The sequence below is a fragment of the Bos indicus x Bos taurus genome, chromosome 11 (assembly GCF_003369695.1).
Source record: "Bos indicus x Bos taurus breed Angus x Brahman F1 hybrid chromosome 11, Bos_hybrid_MaternalHap_v2.0, whole genome shotgun sequence".
In the NCBI taxonomy this organism is placed as follows: domain Eukaryota; kingdom Metazoa; phylum Chordata; class Mammalia; order Artiodactyla; family Bovidae; genus Bos; species Bos indicus x Bos taurus.
In genome coordinates this window covers 7,188,446-7,208,883 of record NC_040086.1, presented here as the reverse complement: position 1 = coordinate 7,208,883, position 20,438 = coordinate 7,188,446, and the positions used below count along the sequence as shown (strand labels likewise).

The 20,438-nt window shown below is 43.2% G+C and overlaps 1 protein-coding gene and 1 non-coding gene across 2 annotated transcripts in view; one reads left to right on the top strand and one right to left on the bottom strand.

Annotated features, from left to right (window-relative positions):
* The window catches only part of SLC9A4 (solute carrier family 9 member A4), a 56,512-nt gene that overhangs the window by 14,144 nt on the left and 21,930 nt on the right, over window positions 1–20,438 (bottom strand). The window contains exons 3-8 of the mRNA XM_027554774.1: window positions 15,634–15,893; window positions 12,701–12,918; window positions 9,076–9,278; window positions 8,431–8,517; window positions 6,076–6,146; window positions 3,085–3,246 (exon numbers count right to left, since the gene is read on the bottom strand). Coding sequence (XP_027410575.1) covers window positions 3,085–3,246; window positions 6,076–6,146; window positions 8,431–8,517; window positions 9,076–9,278; window positions 12,701–12,918; window positions 15,634–15,893 — 1,001 coding nt within the window. The remainder of the gene's footprint in view (window positions 1–3,084; window positions 3,247–6,075; window positions 6,147–8,430; window positions 8,518–9,075; window positions 9,279–12,700; window positions 12,919–15,633; window positions 15,894–20,438) is intronic.
* LOC113902006 lies at window positions 15,954–16,060 on the top strand. Its single transcript, XR_003513653.1, has one exon. It is a non-coding gene; the product is annotated as a U6 spliceosomal RNA (small nuclear RNA).

The following is a 20,438-nucleotide window of genomic DNA, read 5'->3' as shown; positions in this document are numbered from 1 at the left end:
TCAATTGAAAAATTCTTAAATTATAATCAACCAATATGTGCTTTTTTTTTTTTAATAAATGACCTTATAAGTATTTGGGAGTTTTTAAAGACAATATTTGGAAGTCATATAGCTGTAGTGTTTATGCCTATGTGTTTATTATAAATATTTTAATATCTCTTTGTGTGCTGAGTTGTTTCAGCAGTGTCTGAGCCTGCCAGGCTCCTCTGTCCATGGGATTCTCCAGGCAAGAATACTACAGTGGGTTGCCATGCCCTCCTCCAGGGGATCTTCCTGACCCAGGGATCGAACCGGAATCTCTTATGTCTCCTGCACTCGTAAGCAGATTCTTTACCACTAGCGCTTTAATAGCAACCACATATTTTTTTAATCAGCTTGAGCCTCCACCCACTGATGTTTCTGAAGAGCTTACTGCTCATGGGTAAAGCAAGGTGCCTCATATTTAGAATCATAATCCAAATACATACTTATCTATGCAATAGAGTTGTTTTGAGACTCAAATAAAATAATGCATGTAAAAGTAACGGAATTCCCTAGAATCAGCATCGTCTACAGCGTGCCATACACAACTTCTGGGGGTAGTGTTCTCCTGAAGGTCACCGAGTTTAGAAATCTTAACCTCTTGGAGAACAATTGCTTCAACTTCTAAAGAAAAAAAATATGTGTGCGTCTTGTTGTTATGCTCTCATAGAGAATCACAAAAAGCGAGCTGAGTACACACTTCTTTTTCCTATTATTGTATGAAGGTTTGTTTTTTAAGAAATTAGCTGCTTTGATCTTAGGAGAGGAATTCCTCTTTGCTTGATGTCCTACAGATTTCTGATGAGATCAAATGAAGGCAATTTAAATACTAGACTTGTAGTAAATATCGATTTTAAAAAACCTCTCCCACCTTGGTTAACTAACTAGTTTGGGCTACAGGAGGGGGTATCTCTAAGCTATAAGGCTCTCTTACTAATCTTGAATGTCAGAAAAATAACTGACTCAATCCAAACACAGCCTCCAAATGAAACTGGATTAAAATTTGCCTTGAGGTCACCTGCTTATGAGCAATACAAAATAATACAGAGATCCAAAATATGTTTTAGCACACAACAGATTGGTCTCATTTGAGATAAGCACCCCTATCCCAGACAAGTCCTCACATCACTAGTGAGTAGATGTTTGAGGATGTTCCTCGTGATCTAAACTGCCTGCACCTCTCCTGTTGAGCATTAAAAGTGAAAAAAAGTGAAAGTGTTAGTCGCTTAGCTGTGTCCAACTCTTTGACACCCCTTGGACTATAGCCCATCAGACTCCTCTGCCCATGGGGATTCTCCAGGCAAGAATACTGGAGTGGGTAGCCAGCCATTCCCTTCTCCAAGGGATCCTCCCGATCCAGGGATCAAACTCAGGTCTCCTGCATTGCAGGCAGATGCTTTACTGTCTGAGCTGCCAGGGAAACCTCGGGTAAGGGGATGCCCAAAAGTTCAGGAATTAAGTGATGTAGGATTTGAGCGCAATGCTGTAGAAAATAAAAGTAAATGCAAAATTATCAGTGATGAATGAAATAGCAACATTTTAAACAAAGGCAAGATGAATATCTCCCACTTTTCTTCCTGTCTCAGGCTCTCATATGGCTCATCACGTCACTGCCAATTAATATTTGTCATCATCTTCTCATTTTAGGATCGGAAGTTTCCTTAAAGCTATGTAAAACCCACCAACAAACCAACCAACCACAAAAGCAGTCTCACCAAGAAATAAGGCAGAAAGCTTTCTGTTTATACCGAGACGCCCTCAGGGATGCTCCTTTAGATCTTTTCCCCAGACTGGGATTTTTCCCACTTAAGAAAGGTGATGGTTTTTCTGATTCATTAGCAAGTAAGGGTGAGAAATAACACTCAGGCATTGAGGACAAGTTGATTCTTATCTCTTGTCTGTTTGCTTTTCAAACATGAGGAGGTTAGGAGAAGGTGGATATTCCTGATCTTCTAAAGATGCCAGGGTGGAGAGGCTGGAGTCACTTATGCTAAATATACATCGTGACTACTTTCCCCAATTTGTGCATTGTTTCTTGGAGGAAAACTGGGCATCCTTGGTAGGGGGTGGGATAATTCTTATGACACTGAAGGGGTTCTTATAAATTCAGATCAATGTCAACGTGCTCAGTCATGCCCCACTTTTTTCCACCTCCTGGACTGTAGCCTACCAGGCTCCTTTGTCCAAGGGATTTCCCAGGCAAGAATACTGGAGTGAGTCACCATTCCATTCTCCAGGGTATCTTCCTGACCTAGGGATTGAACCCATATCTCCTGCATCAGCAGGCAGATTCTTTACCACCGCAGCACCTGGGAAGCCTCCATCAGAGGCCTAAAATTTCTACCAGCTCTTGGGACTACCGCCTTCCAGGTGCTCTGGCTGAAGCACCAGGTTTCAAAGGGGATCCTCTTATAATGATGCAGTATGTACCAGACTTACCTCTCCCTACACTGCCTCTTTACCAACTCCCTAAGGTCCCCTGGCCCCTCCATGCTCCTGCTCACAGCTGGTCTCACATAGACTCAAGCCATCTCCCAACTTCCCACAGATCTTTGCCTGAGACACAGTTACAAACACAGCCTTCTCTTTAAATATCCCACCAATCACCACAGCTCTTGCTCCTACCCCCTCATCCCCCAATCCCAGTTAGCATCCTAGGATGCAGACCTGGTCTTTCATAGAAGACAGGAAGAGACGACTCATGGGAGAAGACAATGTAAGACTAGCAGAGGCACATCAGCAGGGCTTAAAGGGTAGACATGTCTGACCAGGAAGAGAAAGACTTCTAAAATGTGCTAAAAATATTCTATAAACTAACTCGCCCCTCCCTCCCAAAGAAAGATGTCAAAAAACTCTCCTTTTTTTGCTAGAAAGTACTTTAGGTGAAATCGATGGAGCATGGACCAAGCTACAAGGAGCCAAGATGTAGACGTTATTCATCTCATTTTTGCTTTGTTGTATCTCTGCCTCTTCACTCCTAGGATCACCTTTAAATAGAACAATGAGCTACTGCTCTCTGTAACTCTGACACTGAAAGTCCAGATCAAGGGCAATGTCACTTACCGATGGGGGGTGGAAAAGGCTGTAGAACTTAGAACCCCCGACTCCACCATCTCAACTGCTTGTTTCATTTCCAGCTTCTTGTACAAGGAAACAAGGCTTGATTTTGGCAGATTGTTTCGGATGAGGATTTTCCGTAAGTATTTATGATCAAATTTCTTAAACCTGAAAATGAAAACCAATATTTTGGAAATCTTCAGTGTCTGTCATGTTATGTAAGTATATACACTTTTCTTGAAACAAACTCCCACTTAACTGTATTATTCTCAAAAACGCCAGGACAGTGCCTGGAATTCATAGACTCTGAACACTTTTTTTTTTTTAATCATAGAATTCATACACTTTTTTTTAAATAAAGAAAGAACGGCCAGATGGCCTGAATACATTGAAAATCAACCTAACTAAAGGAAGGGACAAGCTATAATCAGGGCAAAAAGTAGGCATTAGATGGGAAGCAGGAGAGACCAGTTCAGTTCCAGTTGTGGGAGAAGAAAGGAGGGGTTGATCGGGGCTTTAGTTGGCCCATCCTGGTAACTGTAACAGTGGCAGCTGCACTTACAGCGATGCTGGCCTATTCAGCCAGAACCCATACGTTTAAATAGCCTGGTAGTTACAGTAGTTTCATTCATTATGCTGCAGATCATTTTGAATCCTGCCAATTAGGTGGAGGCTGGTGGGAGAGCCCACATATACCCTGAATGATGGAGCATCTGAATAAGCCAGACGCTGATGGCCGCTGACCATTGTCTCAAAGCTCGGGCTGACCCATTAGACTCAGCCACTCAGAGAATGTGGGGCCTTCAGTGTCAGCCATTTGTTTGGAGGAGGAATTTTCAATACCTCCAGCCATCTTCCATTCAAAGAGTAATGTATCTGCTGCTTTATTTCCTGGGTTGCTGGAATGTCACCTGGTCTCCTGGTCTGTGGGGTGAATGGACTCTTAATCAGCCAAAGCTCCTCTGGATTGAGCAGGCTCTGACTCATGGGCTCTGTGATCTGTGTTTGGTTCATACCAGGCTCACTCTGGCTCCAACAGGGTCATCCCTCAGCCTTCTTCATGAGAAGCAGTGGTTTCTGTTTATTCCTCAGTCTATCGCCATTGGTCACTCAACTATCAGAACTTGTCTGAGTTTCTCAACCTGGGCTCACTTTGACTTTGTCCTGGTTAAGACCAGTGGTCGCCATTGCCCTTGTGCTGTTAGCCACTGGCTCCTCCTGATGGACGACTTGGTGGTCACTTCCTACAAACCCAGCATGTCCTACTTCCCTTCTAGCCTTTCTCATGACTTCTTCCCAGGCTCCTCTGTTCTTCCTCTCCCTTTCCTGCCTCAGAGGAAAGGAGAAAGGAAAAAAAGGAAAGCTTCTCCAACTCCTGTCCTCAGGGAGCTTCCCCTCTTCCCAGGATCCCAGTCATCTCAGCCACATCCACATCTTTGGGTACCAAATGCTGACAATTCACAATCTCTATCACAGTCACGATTTCCTCCTGAACTTGAAAGTCAGTTCCAAAAGGGGTTAAGTGAGTATGGGACACTTAAGCAGAATCTGCTATTAACTCTGAACATTCTTCTACAGTCTATAAACTTAACCATGACATTGTTACCTCCCTCTGCTCACTATCTGAAGATCAGATGGTCATTCTCATTTTTCCCTTGCTTCATCTTCCTTTTCTGATGTCATAGCAAGCATGTCTCCCCTAGAAGTATTTCAATATCCCTTCTTCTAATTCTTGACCTTCACTAGTCTGGAAACTTTGTGGCTCATTGAAAACAACAGACCTAAATGCACATCCAGGTTCCACTGTATGGCAGGTTAATTGACTTCTCAGAGTTGGTTTGCTCATCTTTAAAATGAGCATAAGAACACAGGACAGTTAAGGAGATCATGTGAGAGATAACTGGTGTGACAGATAATTCCCCTCTTTCTTTTTATTGGAGTATAATTGCTTTAAAATATCGGGTTAATATACTCACCATTCATATAGTAAAATATATCGCCTCCCTCTCGAGCCTCCCTCCCACCCCCGCATCCCACCCTCTAGGTCATCACAGAGCACCAGCCAAGCTCTCTGTTCTGCACAGCAGCTTCCCGCTGGCTGTTTCACACATGGTAGTGTATATCTGTCAATGCGATGTGTCTCCCCATTTAATTTTTCTCTTTCTAATCCAGCTTCCACATCACTGTGTAGTTTGCTTTCCGAAGTCCAAGTATGGCTATGCTCCTACTTAATAAATAGCCTTTTGATATGAGTCTTAAAGATGAAATTGAACTTTATAGTATCAATGGCTGTACAGAGATGCTGGACTCTGCACTGTAAAAGTGCATCCTTGTCTTTCCTATCTTTCACCTTGTCTCATCTTTCTGACCATATCCAAACCGGGACATGCTCTGCCTTGCCTTTGCAAGGGAGATACACTGCTTGGAAATACACTGCTATTGCTGATGCTTGGCAGGCTTGCATTCTTCTCTGCATTCTCTGCCTCACTTATTTTCCAAACGCACTCCCACATTATTATATAGTTTATGCATTTGCCTCTGTTATAACATGCCCATGCATGCTCAGTCACTCAGCCTTGTCCAACTCTTTGTACTCCATGGACTGTAGCCCGCCAGGCTCCTCTGTCCATGGGATATTCCAGGCAAGGATACTGGAGTGGGTTGACACTTCCTTCTCCAGGGGGATCTTCCTGAGCCAGGGATCGAACCCACATCCCCTGCATTGGCAGGTGGATTCTTTACCGCTGAGCCACCTGGGAAGCAGGTTGTACTAATTCTCTGTAAAGCACTCAGATCCAAGTTCACCGCCTCCACCCCCTGGGAGTCCACTTCCCAGGACTTCTTCCTGCTTCCTATATGCCATGACTCCCAGGCCCTTTGTCTTCCTGGCCCCCTTCCTCGGGGTTCTCTCGAATTTCATGCTCAGCTTCCAGGGGAAGCTTCCGCGGTTCCCCACGTCACAGCTACCCCTCCTCGGGGCTGAAAGCTGTCTCTTACTTGTCTCTCACTTGGTAGTGGCTCCACTGCCCACACACATCTTCAACTCCAGCTTTCAGGTGGTCCATCAGCTGACAACAAACACAGAAAAATGATTGCTAGTGAAGCATTAACCCTACAAGACACACAAGGAAAGTTAACACGCGGTGAAAAACAAAGGAGGCTTTGGTTTCCTAGCTCATATCTTCTTTTCTATCACTCTGTTGATAGAACCGAAGCTTACAATGCCTTTCCCAGTAATGCCACCAAGTTTCATAATTCAAAGGCTCTGTAGATAAGTTCTTCAATAAAGCATACGACTTCCAAGGAAAACAAGGTACTTGCTTTGCTATGAATACTATCTTTCTAGAATGATCAAGGAAGATTCTCATTACTGAAATGACATGGATATAAAGCCTAATAACCAATCATCGCTCTAATTTCATTGCAAAAAGAAAAGAAAATGCCAGTGCCTTTTTATACAGTTTCTAAAAATATAGTTTTATGGATATTCTATTATAATACCTCCTGGAGAAGGAAATGGCAGCCTACTCCAGTATTCTTGCCTGGGAATTCCCATAGGCAGAGGAGCCTGGTGGGCTACAGTCCACGGGGTTGCAAAAGGAGCCAGACATGACTGAGCAACAAAATTATAACGACAGAATTATATGTTTTTATCTGATCTTTTTGTCTCAGTATTTACATTTCACCATCCACGCCAGTTATACTCCATTTGCTTTATCCAAATTGTTTATAAGAATTTAGGGAAAAACACAATCTCTTTATAATTTATTAATTTACAAATAATCTAATTAGTGAAGTTTATCATGGCTTCTAAATTGTGGGGAGAAAGTAGATGAAAATATTCAATTAATTCTGAAACAATTATGCACTTTCTACCAATAATTATATCTTTTGTGATAAAAAGAGATAAATACGAAAGGGGTGAAATATCCAGGTTCTATTATTTTAGGTATACTATCTAATTTCTTAATGTAATGAATAGAGGGGATAAAGACAGAGACAAAAATCTTCAGTCAGGTTAAAGCACAGTTTTTTTTAAGTTCCATGTATTTATTATTTACTGTTGGCTGTGCTGGGTTTTTGCTGGCACTTGGTCTTTTCTCTGGCTGAGGCAGCTGGGGGCCCCTCTTTCTAGTAGCAGCGTGTGTTCTCATTGCGGTGTTTCTCTTGTTGCAGAGCACGGCCCCTAGGGCATGCAGGCTTTAGTAGCTGCGGCTCCCAGGTCTAGAGCACAGGCTCGGTACTTGCAGTGCACAGGCTCCTCTGAGGCCGGTGGGGTCTTCCAGGACCAGGGATGGAATCTGTGTCTCCCGCACTGGCAGGCAGATTGTTTACCACCGAACCACCAGGGAAGCCCAAAGCACTCGGGCTGTATTCCACTGTGTTTAGAGGAATACTTCTTTTAAAACGCTCACTCCTTATCCCCAGCTGTTAAATACTTCCAAATGGGCTTGGAAAATTTTTCGGTTTGGATTTCCTGGAATTAAAATTATCTTATTTTCATGGGTGACTTTGGCCATGAAATTCTGCGCTGACTTTGACTTCATCAGTTTTTCCAGCATCAGGGTTAAGGACTCTCAGACATGAAGGAAAACTACACATTATGTGGGTCAATGGTCTCGAAGCCTGTGGCTGGAAGCCTGAATCTCCAGGACAGCGCCTGTGCCGAGTGTCCCCCGGTTACTGTCTGTACTTCACCTGTGACTGTGCCGTACGAGAAACCACTGTCCCGATGCTCTTCATTAGGAACCGAAGCTTCTCACAGTGCATCGTCCGTGCATTAGTTCCCATTTCTATTCCCCAGAGCCACTTGTTGCTGTATAGTCGCTCAGTTGTGTCCGACGCTTTGCAACCCCATGGACTGAAGCATGCCAGGCTCCTCTGTCCATGGGATTCTCCAGGCGAGAATACTGGAGTGGGTTGCCATGCCCTTCTCCAGGGGATCTTCCCGGCCCGGAGATCAAACCTGGGTGTCCTGCATTGCAGGCAGATTCTTTACCATCGGTGCCACAAGGAAAGCCCATAATGGCCTATATGGAAAACAAAACAAAAAAAATCTAGAAAAAAACAGACCCTTTCCTAGAACCTTCAGAAAGAAAGTCAGTCCTGCAAGATCTTGATTTCATCCCAGTGAGACTCACTATGAACTTCTGACCTCCAGAACTATAAGATAATAACTGTAAGATGAAAGCAACTGAGTTTGTGATAATTTCCTTCAGCGACACTGCTGGTGGAGCTGGAGAGGGAAGAGGCCACGTCTAGTGACATATCCACACCTCTAAACCAACTCCCATAGGCGACCAAGAAGGCACGTCTTACTAACTTATTAATCATGACCAAGAGATGACTTACACGAGTATGGAGTTCTTCGTTGATGGATTCTTTTTTATTGGTCTTTCTAACATCCAGATACCTGACCAGAGGGCCAACTGTGATTCCCTATGTTGTAAACAACAAAATAAAGGTTTTGTTGTAGCAAAGATTGTCACTGTAGAGACCACGAATCTATTAGCAAAACTATGGGGACTCCCCATTTTTATAGCTTTGTTTTATACTAGTTTCTCCTGAATAAATGCTCCAGTGTTTACTTTAGTTCTTATTTAATGTTTTTAAATTCTGCAATAAAAACAGGTATTCTATTTTAAACCAAGGACATAGTTTCATTCTTTAAAATAAACTCCCATTAGTTTGCTAAGCACTAATTCCAGTTAAAATAAAAACTAGTACTAACTGGAATCTTATTTTCAGTAATACACATTAGAGGTGCTATCATTTACCTGTACCTAAGAACATTTTGATTTTATTATTCAAAAGTCATCAAAATTTAGAGTTTCCGGGATGACCCAAAACATGATCTAGACATATTTGGGAATTTAGTTTCAGTATTGAACACATATCTGAAAATCAGATAACAGTATCCTTGTCTTGGTATTTTATTAATTTAACACACAATCCTGAGAGGAATAGACATTTCAAATAGGAAAGAAATCTACCAACCTGAATAAATACAGTAAAATATATAACGACTAGGGTAGCAGTAACAAACAATTTCTTCCTAGGAAAAAGAGACAGAGGAAGCAAAAACGCAAGGGAAAAACTTCCAGCTCCTCGGACACCACTGTAGAAAATTACGCATTGGTCCTTGATGGAGAAGGGGAAAGTCCGAAACTGGTTACTGACATAGAAGAGAACAAACACGCCTAGAAGGGGGAGAATATGTATTAGAGGAGAGGGTCATGAATGAGCAGAGACACAGCAGCGCTAGTAAATACAGGTCATGCCACGCGCCCCCAAGCAAGGCAACTGAATTCCATCACACCCACAGCTGTCTGAGCCCAACAGATCAGCTTACAAAGCTTTTCACTTCTCGGCTAGTTGTGGCACAGCAGTGCTTCAAGTCAGAAGTCTTGTTCCCGACAGGGATGCTCACAAATGTGTGTGTTTTCGTGTGTGTGTGTATTTGGGATTTCCCAGGTGGCTCAGTGGTAAAGAATCAGCCTGCAATGCAGGAGACGAGGGCTTCCCCTGGCTTGGGAAGATCGAGAAGAAGGACATGGCAGCCCATGGTATTATTCTTACAATAATGGACAATACCATGGACAGAGGAGCCAGGTGGGCTACGGTCCATGGGGTCACATAAAGTGGGACAAGACTCAGTGACTGAGCACGTCTGTGTATTTAGAGGAATACATCTTGATTCTTTTGCTATAAGAAATGGCATCTATTTTCTAATCCATTTTCGTAAACTTTGCTCTGCCTTTCAAAATTAAGAAAAGCAATGGTATTACTTGGAGGGTACAAGCCTTTCTATCAACTCCTACTCTCACTGAGTCAGCAGAGGAGGTGTGTGACTTTGAAGGTGAGAGGGGCCCTCGCAGTGCCTGGGGGGTTCTCTGCAGGTGAGCAGAGCTTGTGTGGGTGATTTGGTTCTTCTTGAAACTCAATGCAAACAAGAAGGGAAGTTGGCAAGGGGTCACCAGGGGGCTTCTTACTGTCAGTAAGTGGAAATGGAGGGTGGAAGAGCTTATTGGAAACAGGTCTTGTCTATCACATCTTTCTCCATCTCCCAGTGGCCCACACGGCTGAGTTACAACCAATGCAGGATTTCCTGGTGAGAGCAGTCCCTTCACTTAAGCTCCTAATCAGAGAATAATAAAGCACTCGGTATCCTCATGTGACTTCTAATGACACAGACATCTCAGCAAGCATCCTTGACACTAACTCTACTGCCCTATAGATCGCTGTAGTATTAGAACTGAAAGGGACCTAATGAATTGGTCCACACCCACCATTGTGTGCTTGGGGTAGAAGTTTTTGAGTAGTTGACTGTCCGCTCAAGATCAAATAATATCACCAACTCAAGAGACCAGAATTTGAGCAAACTCTGGGAGATGGTGGAGGACAGAGGAGCCTGGTGTGCTACAATTCACGGGGTTACAGAGTCGGACATGCCCTAGCTACTGAACCACCACCACCATCACCAAGGTCAAATGACTAGTTAGTGATAGTGACAAGACTTGATGTGACATTATAAATTTATATCAGAGTATTCTTAATTCTTTTCTCCCCTGAAGATCCAATAGGCACGCATATTCAGAGTTAATTTTATGAATAATTTAAATATTCCCACCTTCTTGTTATTCTTTCCTAGCATCCTTTGATAGTAGGGACATTGAAAATGCAGGAGACAATGCAATTTAATGTTTTTCATTTTGCTTTGTTTGTCCCGGCTCCTCCACAGGCTAGTCATGCGACCTTGGACAAGTGTCTTAATCTTGTCAGATACTCAGTGTCCTCACCTGCTTTATGGAGATGCTGACAGTATTTATATCAGAAGATGGAGGTAAAGTTCAATAAACTCAATATTTATAAATAACAGAAAACATGACCTTCTATGTTATAACCCTTCGTGAGTGAGAACTATTCTTAGCTACGATGAGTCAGGTAGTAGCCAGAGAGCTGGACTCTGACACCTGGCTCTGTCCCTCACCCTGATGTGGCCAAGTCATTTTCTTGGGAACTGTTCCATCATTTCCCTTGGATGGAAAATACAGGAGCTGGGCTGGATGGTCACCAAGGGTCAACCATGATGAGGTCTCTGCAACATTAATCTCCTAGATGGTTTCTATTCCTGTTGGCTGGGCTGAGGCTCTGAATCTGATGCTCCTCTTGACATTAACTTGACTCTGTAGGTCCCTGCAGTATTAGAACTTAAAAGGACCTAAGAAATTTGTCCACGTACACTGTTTTGTGGTTGGGGAAGAAGCTTTCCAGGAGTTAACCTTCTGTATGTGTGCTCAGTCGCCTCCAACTCTTTGTGATGGATTGTAGCCCACCAGGCTCCTCCGTCTATGGGATTCTCCAGGCAAGCATACTGGAGTGGGTTGCCATTTCCTTCTCCAGGGTATCTTCCCAACCCAGGGATTGAACTCACATCTCCAGCATTGGCAGGCGGATTCTTAACCGCTGCACCACCTGGGAAGCACAGGTAACTGTCTTCCCAAGGTCAAATAGCTAATTAGTGATAAGGCTTGATGTGAGATTATAAATTTATATCAGAGTATTCTTAATTCTCATCTCCTCTGAAGACCCAAGGCACACATATTCAGAGTTACTTTTATGAATGTTTTTAATATTTCTGCATTCTTGTTATTCTTTCCTACATCCTAAAAACCATTCTGAATTTAGAATGGATATATTCAAGATGAGTTATCAGCCATTTCTCCTAATTTCTCTCTGAGTAATTGGCTTGAAATTACCTATCAAAGTCATGTAAAAATGCATCAAATATTGGTCAAAACCATTTTAAAATATAACTGCTTCTAATCAAAGGAAATCATATAGTTCAGTAATGAGTGTTCTTACTAATTCCAGAAACAAATATACAAGTTAAATTAAAAGGCCTTTGACAAGACATCTCGTGTTTTTAAATGATGCATATTTGATAGGGATGGTCGGACAGGGGAGCCCAGCATGCAGCAGTCCCCGGGATCACAGGGATTTGGACAGGACTTAGGGACTGAACTACAGACAATGAGTTACATTGCAGAGTTGCCTTTACAAAGCATTTTTTTTTAAAAAAAGAAAGGATCCACTTCCTTTGTTTTCTATACATCATACTCAATCCTTGACTAAAACCATCTATAATATTTAGGAGGTTGTTTTCTAGCAGGATTTGCCTTCTATAGACTACAATTTGTGAGATTTCACTTTTCCTGTAACAAAAGTGTAAAAGAGAGCCTGCAGTTTATAATCTATATCTAATTTAAGGTGCAAGAAGGTACAAATTGGCAAAGATGTGATGAGCAAAAGGTAAATGTACTGAGTTATATTTAAATGTGTCTTTGTGAAATTTCTCTCCTCAATTAAAAAAATAAAAGTGCTCTGGCTCCAGCTTTGTTTTAGTGCAAACACTTATCAGCTAGTAATTATTTTGAACTGATTGAGGAACGAACCAGAGAACATTCCTGGTCACCATAAGGTACCCAACCCCTCTACCCCCACCCCCAACCAGTTACACCAGTTGGCATCATCTCATTGCTTATGCTTTAACCTTGCAGGAAGGAATAAGAAAAATAAAAAGAGAAGCAGGTAGGACTCCGTGGGGCTTGCCATGTCTTACTGATGGCCCTCCAGATCTGGCAGAAGACCAGGGTGAAGCAGATAAAAGCCCAGTTCCACTCGTGGTTCTTTCCAATGGTGGACACGCCCATGAAGATGAAGATCAGGGTCTCGCTGACGCTGCTCAGCATCTTCATGAAGTATTTGATAGTCGTGTATGAGGTCTGGGACACGTTTTCTTCCACATACTTTTTCATGGTCACCGCACAGGCTGTGATTCTGCAGCAGGAACAGAGAGAAGCCACAGGACCTTGCCCCTCACTGGAGAATCCTCTTTTGGTGATGGTGTGTGTGGGTGCTCAGTCACTCAGTTGTGTCTGATGTCTTTGTGACCCCATAGATTGTAACCCCTCAGGCTCCTTTATGCATGGGCTTTTCCCAGGCAAGAGTACTGGAGTGGTTTGCCATTTCCTCCTCCAGGGGATCTTCCCGACCCTGCGTCTCCTGCATTGGTGGGCGGATTCTTTACCACTAAGCTACCTGGGAAGCCCGTGATGGCACAGAGACACAAATCCTGTTTTTATCCAGACAGAACATCTCCAACTGCAAATGTTCATTTTCTTTCTTCTTCTTCTCACTACCCAAGGGGTCTGCACAAATTGACTGTGATAGGGGAAGGTGGGAGTGGCATGGTTTCCAGAAAACCAAATGGTGCATACTTCATGCAGGAGCCAGAAGCAGGACTGTTTCTATCTTGCTCTCATCAAAAGCTATGTCAGCCTTATCTCTTACCCCCAGCTTCACTTGCCTTAAACCAAAATAAAGCCAGTGCAGTCTCCCAGAAAGAATAATTCAGCAAGACCCCTCATACGATAATGTTCCCTACAAAAATTTAATGAGAACATTTTCACTTAAAATGCTTCATTCTAGAGCCACTTAGCAAGTTTGGAAAGGAAAGAAAGGATTTGCTTTGCCTTAGTAGTTTGCTCAATTTTTTTCAGTACATAGTAGGTTTTATTCTTCAAAATATATGTATACTTTTAGTATATTGTATCAAATAAATCAGGTGGGTTTCAAAAATGCAAGAGAGGTTATATGAGCCAAATACATTAATTTGAATAAATTGGCAGAATCGTTACTTAATTTTAGACTTGGGACTTCCTGATGAGAACTAGAAATTTCCTTTCACTGATGGTATTTAGTTATTTATACTTAGAATATAACTGCTTTACAACGTTGTGTTGGTTTCTGCTGTACAACAGTGTGAACCATCCCTAAGTGTACAGATATCCCCTGCCTCTTGGTCTTTCCTCCCACCACCCCCCACCCATCCCCGCCCCCCAGGTCGCCACAGAGCACTAGGCTGAGCTGCTTGTGCAATGGCAGCTTCCCGCTATGTTTACGCAGGCTGTGTACATACGTCAATGCTACTCTCCCAATTCTTCCCACCCTCTCCTTCCCCATGTGTGTACACACGTCTGTTATCTTTGTCTGCAGCTCTATTACTGCCCTGCAGACAGACTCATCAGTACCATTTCCTAGATTCCACACATACGCGTTAGTATAAGATATTCGTCTTCCTCTTTCTGTCTTACTTCACTCTGTGCAACAGACTCTAGGTCCAGCCACATTCACTTTTAAGGAGAAAGACTGATGAGTGCCTAGACTTTGTGAAAGCAAAAGGGAAAGTGTCAGTTGCTCAGTTGTGTCCATCTCTATGTGATCCCGTGGACTGTAGCCCGCCAGGCTCCCCTTTCCATGGGATTCTCCAGGCAAGAATAACTAGAGTGGGTAGACACTCCCTTCTCTGGGGGATCTTCCCAACCCAGAGAATGAACCCGGGTCTTTTGCATTGCAAGCAGATTCTTTACAGTCTCAGCCACTAGGGAAGCTGCCTAGACTTTACACTACTGTATGTAATCAAAATAAATACTTCTATACAATAAAAGCGTGCCCAAGGATCTGGGTATGAGGATAATGTCATTTTTAAAAAGGCAACGTGATCAGATACAATAAATCAAGTTGAGAAGCCTGATTTCAAGATCTAAACAAGGATAAACATTTCAAAAACATTTTCATTAGAAAAAAAATCTGAATTTCTAGTCTTATCCTATCTCTTGAGTTTTACTCCACACTGACCAGTCCTGGAGCAATGACATGACTTAAGTGAAAGAGCAGAAAGCAGAGTCCAGGAATGACAGTAGTTCCTGGCATGCTTCCTTTTGTGCTATGCTAAGTCACTTCAGTCATGTCCAACTCTGTGCTACCCCATAGACGGCAGCCCACCAGGCTCCCCCGTCCCTGGGATTCTCCAGGCAAGAACACTGGAGTGGGTTGCTATTTCCTTCTCCAATGCATGAAAGTGAAAAGTGAAAGTGAAGCTGCTCAGTCGTGTCCAACTCTTAGCGACCTCATGGATTGCAGCCCACCAGGCTCCCCCATCCCTGGGATTCTCCAGGCAAGAACACTGGAGTGGGTTGCCATTTCCTTCTCCAATGCATGAAAGTGAAAAGTGAAAATGAAGTCGCTCAGTCGTGTCTGACCCTCAGCGACCCCATGGACTGCAGCCTTCCAGGCTCCTCCATCCATGGGATTTTCCAGGCAAGAGTACTGGAGTGGGGTGCCAATTGCTTTCTCCAATGCTTCCCTTTAAAATAATGCATTTTTCAAGGAAAAAAGGTAACAACTGAAGTGAGACCTTAACCTTGAACCTCTCCCAGATCATCTCCGCACCAGCTTTTCTGAGCATTATAAACTTGCTAAGCAAGCTCTCTTCAGGCAAATCACCAGGACAGAGCAAGCGCAGGTGCTGGGGAGAACATTTGTTTGGCAAAGGACCTGAACTGGATTTGACAGAAGTTCAAGAAACCTGAATCCTCCTGCATCGCTTTTGAGGACTAGCTTTAGAAGTCGGGCCTTTCCCAATTCTGGTCCACAAGATGTGGTCCTAAACTCTCCTTATGGGATGGGAGTGGGTCCTCCGTTTGTACTCACGCCAGGATGCCAGAGAGGTAGAGTGTCTCGGCCACTAGGTAGGACAGGTAGCTGAACATGAAGACGATGAGGGGTTCGATCGCAGAGATGTTCTGGGTAAAACGGGTGATGAACGCAGAAATGAATCCAAAGATGACGCCAAAAAATGCCCCCCCGCACCCAACGATGACGAAGCGGGCACATCCAGCCAAAATGTCCACGGGTTCTATGTCTTCAAATTTGTGCATCTTCGTGAAGGCAATTAAGATGTTATACAAGACCTAGATGAAAAGAAAATGAGAAAAAGGAAAGTAGACTTAAATTAGAAATGAGAAACAGTCGTGCTTGCTTTGGCAGCACATATACTAAAATTGGAATGACACAGAGAAGATCAGCACTGCCCCTGCTCAAGGATGACATGCAAATTTGTGAAGAGTTCCACATTTTTTTTCACCCCAATACAAAATAAAAAGTTTAAAGTTTGGGGAAAAATAAAAATAAATTAAAAAAAATTTTAAGCATCTTAGAAAAAAGAAAAAGAAATCAAGGTAGCCTTTACAAAGTCATCTACATAAATCTTCCAGCTAGTAATACCAGCCAGTCCTTACCATGAGTTCAGATGTTAATTTGTTTAAATTATTCATTAAAATTAATGAAATTAATTCTAAAGAAACAAATGAAAAACAGTTTACACACAGATTCTTTTTTTTTTAATTGTTTTATTGTGGTAAAGTCGCATAATATAAAACATACTATTTTGACCAGGTTTAACTGTACAGTTTAGTAAATGGCAACCCACTCCAGTGGTCTTGCCTGGAGAATCCCAGGGACGGGGGAGACTGGTGGCTGCTGTCTATGGGGTCACACAGAGTCGGACATGACTGAAGTGACTTAGCAGTAGCAGTCAGTGGTACTAAGTACATTTACATTGTTCTGCAACTCTCACCATCATCCATTTCCCAATTTTCCACCATCCTAAATTTAAACTCTGTCCCTAATAAACACTAAGTCCCCAGCCACACAATCTATTAATATACTTTCTGACTCTATGGATTAGTCGCCTATTCTAGGTACCTCGTATGAGTGGAATCAAAACCTATGTGTCTACACCTACTGTATACTGGAATGCATTTTCAAGCTTAGCTTAACCCATGTTCTATAAACAGATTGTACCTTAATTCTTTTCTGCCCACTGTGCTGTACAGTAGGTTCTCATTAGTTATCTACTTTATACATCGTTGGTTTACACACAGATTCTTAACTTTGGGTCTAGTTGAATAATACACCACAATAAATTGCATAAGAAGAAATATTGACACAGCTGCGAAAGATTATATGCATTCCAAATCATTTAAACCTGTTCGGCTTCAGGGAGTAAGTACAATCTGTCCTTTGCTCAGTTGTGTCTGTCTCTGTGTGACCCTATAGACTGTAGCCCCCAGGCTTCTCTGTCCATGGGATTCTCCAGGCAAGAATACTGGAGTGGGTTGCCATGCCCTCCTCCAGGGGATCTTCCCGACCCAGGGATCAAAACTGCGTCTCTTGTGTCTCCTGCATCAGCAGGGGTTTCTTTACCACTAAACTACCTGGGCAGCCCCAAGAAGTATAATACAGCTTTAAAGCATGGAGCACCTGCTTCGCGCCAGCCTCTTCGCTGAGTTTGGTGTCATTATCAATTGATTTCCTCTGGCTCTGAATGCACCCTTCAACACAGGCTCCATAATAAACAATGAAAGTCTTTTATTGCTCTCCGGAGTCAGGATGGAATCAATTCATACACTTTTTGCTGTCCATTTGCACATGAAGGTCCAGAGTGTTATCCAGCCCAGCACAGGTTTTGTCTTTGGAATGTGAGTTGGCAGAGAGCAACATTTCTGAAAGTAGTTCAAGTGTTACCAGTCTTCATCTGGGTGGCTTCATCTAGTGAACTCTACTAACGGAGGGGAAGGACCATGAGGGGGGCATGCAACGGCCCCTCTGCTCACAGGCCCTCATGCCCCGCTCCAGGGCAGCTTGGCCACACTGCCTTCTATGTTAGTTCCCTAGGGCTGCTGTAACAAGGCTTCCCAGGAGGCGCTAATGGTAAAGAACCCATCTGCCAATGCAGGAGACACAAAGGTTCTATCCCTGAGTTGGGAATATCCCCTGGAGGAGGAAATGGCAACCCACTCCAGAATTCTTGCCTACGACATCCCATAGGCAGAGGAGCCTGGCGGGTTATAGTCCACGGAGTCGCAAAGAGTCGGACACGACTGACTACACGGGCACGGATATTATTTAAGCAAAGCAAAACCATGCTCTAAGAAAAACCTTGCCTGAGTTTTTGCAAGAAAATTGTGACTTATGGTTTCAAAAGGAATCCAAAAGAAACTTAGTGGTTGTATCCCAACTCAGTGACTTTCTTTAGTTCGATTTAACCTTTTGCCTGACCTTGGGGCAACCCACGTGCAGGTCTCAGAAGGCCTGGGTGTTGCACTTTGGAGCTGTGCTCATGTCCCAAGGAGTGAAGCCAAGACGAGAAGCTGGAAGCTAGCATGAGACTCAAAAAGCAAATCTGAATGAGTCTAATTGAGACTCTGGGAGTTTATTTGACTCTTAAACCCAAGGAAACCCATGGAGTATGATTGAGACTCAAAGATTTGCATGTTTAGGCCACAAAAGAAAACTCTTTTGCATTGCTCTACAGATTATAAGGAGCAGCCTGATCTGTTCCTAGGACCTGGGAAGGTCAACAGGACTAGTCCTGGCCCCAGACACCCGTGCGCGCTGCCAGGAAGAGGCTATGGCATTTTCAGAAGCTAAAGTCATACGTATAATTAAGAAGACTACACTTACAGACATAATCCATATGACTACATGGAAAACAATTCTTATCTTTCAAATTATATGGCTGTGAATGTCATTACAGTTATGAAAGATTTTCTTTGGGTTCCTTTCAAATCACAATCATGTGTGTATATTTTTAATATATTGGAAGGGGAAACTCAGCCAATGCTAACACTCAAACACATCCCTGGCACTAAGGGGAAACAAAATCATATTTACCTTCTTTGCTCAGTGGGCAGGTGCAAAATCGGGACAAAATAAGAAATATATATTTTGGAAAACTTCCCTGGTGGTCTGGTGGCTAAGACTCCATGCTCCCAGAGCAGGGGGCCCTGGTTCCACCCCTGATCAGAGAAGTAGATCCCACATGCTACAACTAAGAATTTGCAAGTCACAACTAAAGATCCCACACGCCACAACCAAAAGATGCCGGAGGAAAAAAGGATCCTGTGTGCTGCAACTAAACCCCAGTGCAGCCAAATAAATAAATTAAAAAAATAAAATATTAAAAATAAAAAAATATGTATATGTTTTCCTTTGTCCCCAGTACCTGGCACAAAGTTCCTAAAGATCTAGTAATTCCCTGAGTCATTTGTAATGAGTGCTTTTCAATCCCTCCTGAATTTACACTAATGAAGTGACTCTTGCTGGGGTTCCCTCTTACCCTGCCGCAAGGAGGGGGCTGGTTGCTGGAGGAAACAACCATGTGATGGTAAGGTTGTATCTTTCATCCCTACTCCCTGACCCTCCAGGAAGAGGAGAAAGGCTGGAGCTTGATTTCAATACTCAGTGGCCAACAACGTCATCAGTCATGCCTAAGTAATGCAACTTCCGGAAAAACCCCAAAGAACAGTGTTCAGAAAGCTTACAGGTTGGTGCTGGGAGGGTGGTGCACCTGGAGAAGACATGGAAGCTCTGCACACACTCCTCGGGACCTCACCCTACACATCCCTTTCATTTGGTTGTTCCTGAGTTGCACCCTTTCCAAAAATCTGGCTGTTGCTGTTCAGTCGCTCAGTCATGTCTGATTCTTTGAGACCCCATGGACTGCACACCAGGCTTTCCCGTCCTTCACTATCTCCTGGAGTTTGCTTAAACTCATGTCCACTGAGTAGATGATGCCATCCAGCCATCTCATCCTCTGTCATCCCTTCTCTTCCTCCCTCAGTCTTTTCCAGCATCAGGATCTTTTCCAACAAGTCAGCTCTTTACATCAGGTAGCCAAAGTACTGGAACTTCAGCTTCAATCCTTCCAATGACTATTCAGAGTTGAAGTCCTTTAAGATTGACAATAAACTGGAAATAAAAACTAAGCTACTTTCCTGAGTTCTATAAGCTGTTCCGGCAAATTGTCAAACCTAAAGAGCGAGTTGTGGGGACGCCCAATTTTACAGCCAGTCAGTCAGAAGCATGTTGTCTTGTGGTCGGTACCTGAGGTCAAGGAGTCTTATGGGACTGAGCCCTTAACCTGTGGGGTTTGTGCTAATTCTGAATAGTGTCAGAACTGAAACAAATTGTAGGACACTAAGTTGGTATCTGAAGATTTGGAGAACTGGTTGGAATTGGGAAAAACATGCACACATTTGGTGTCAGAAGTCATGCTGTTAAAAAACAGTTTAGAGAAGTTTCATTAAGTGGTCCTTTTCTGTTACCTTTAACAAGCTCACCAACCTCCCAAGATCACAGTACTGGTAACCCTTTATGGACACCACTATAAAAGTTTGCAAAGGTCTTTCAACACAGAAAATAATGATCAAAGACACCTGCCCACCACCCAGGGTTTAGCAGAAGTGGAGAGTCAACTTCAAATGTGCTGGTATTTGTTTTTTTACCAACTTTACTGAGGAATGATATACAAATGATAAACTGGAGATGCAGTTCAATCCCTGGGTCAGGAAGATCCCCAGGAGAAGGAAATGGCAATCCACTTGAGTATTCACGCTGGCCAATTCCATGGACGGGGAAGCCTGGTGGGCCACAGTCTATGGGGTTACAAAGAG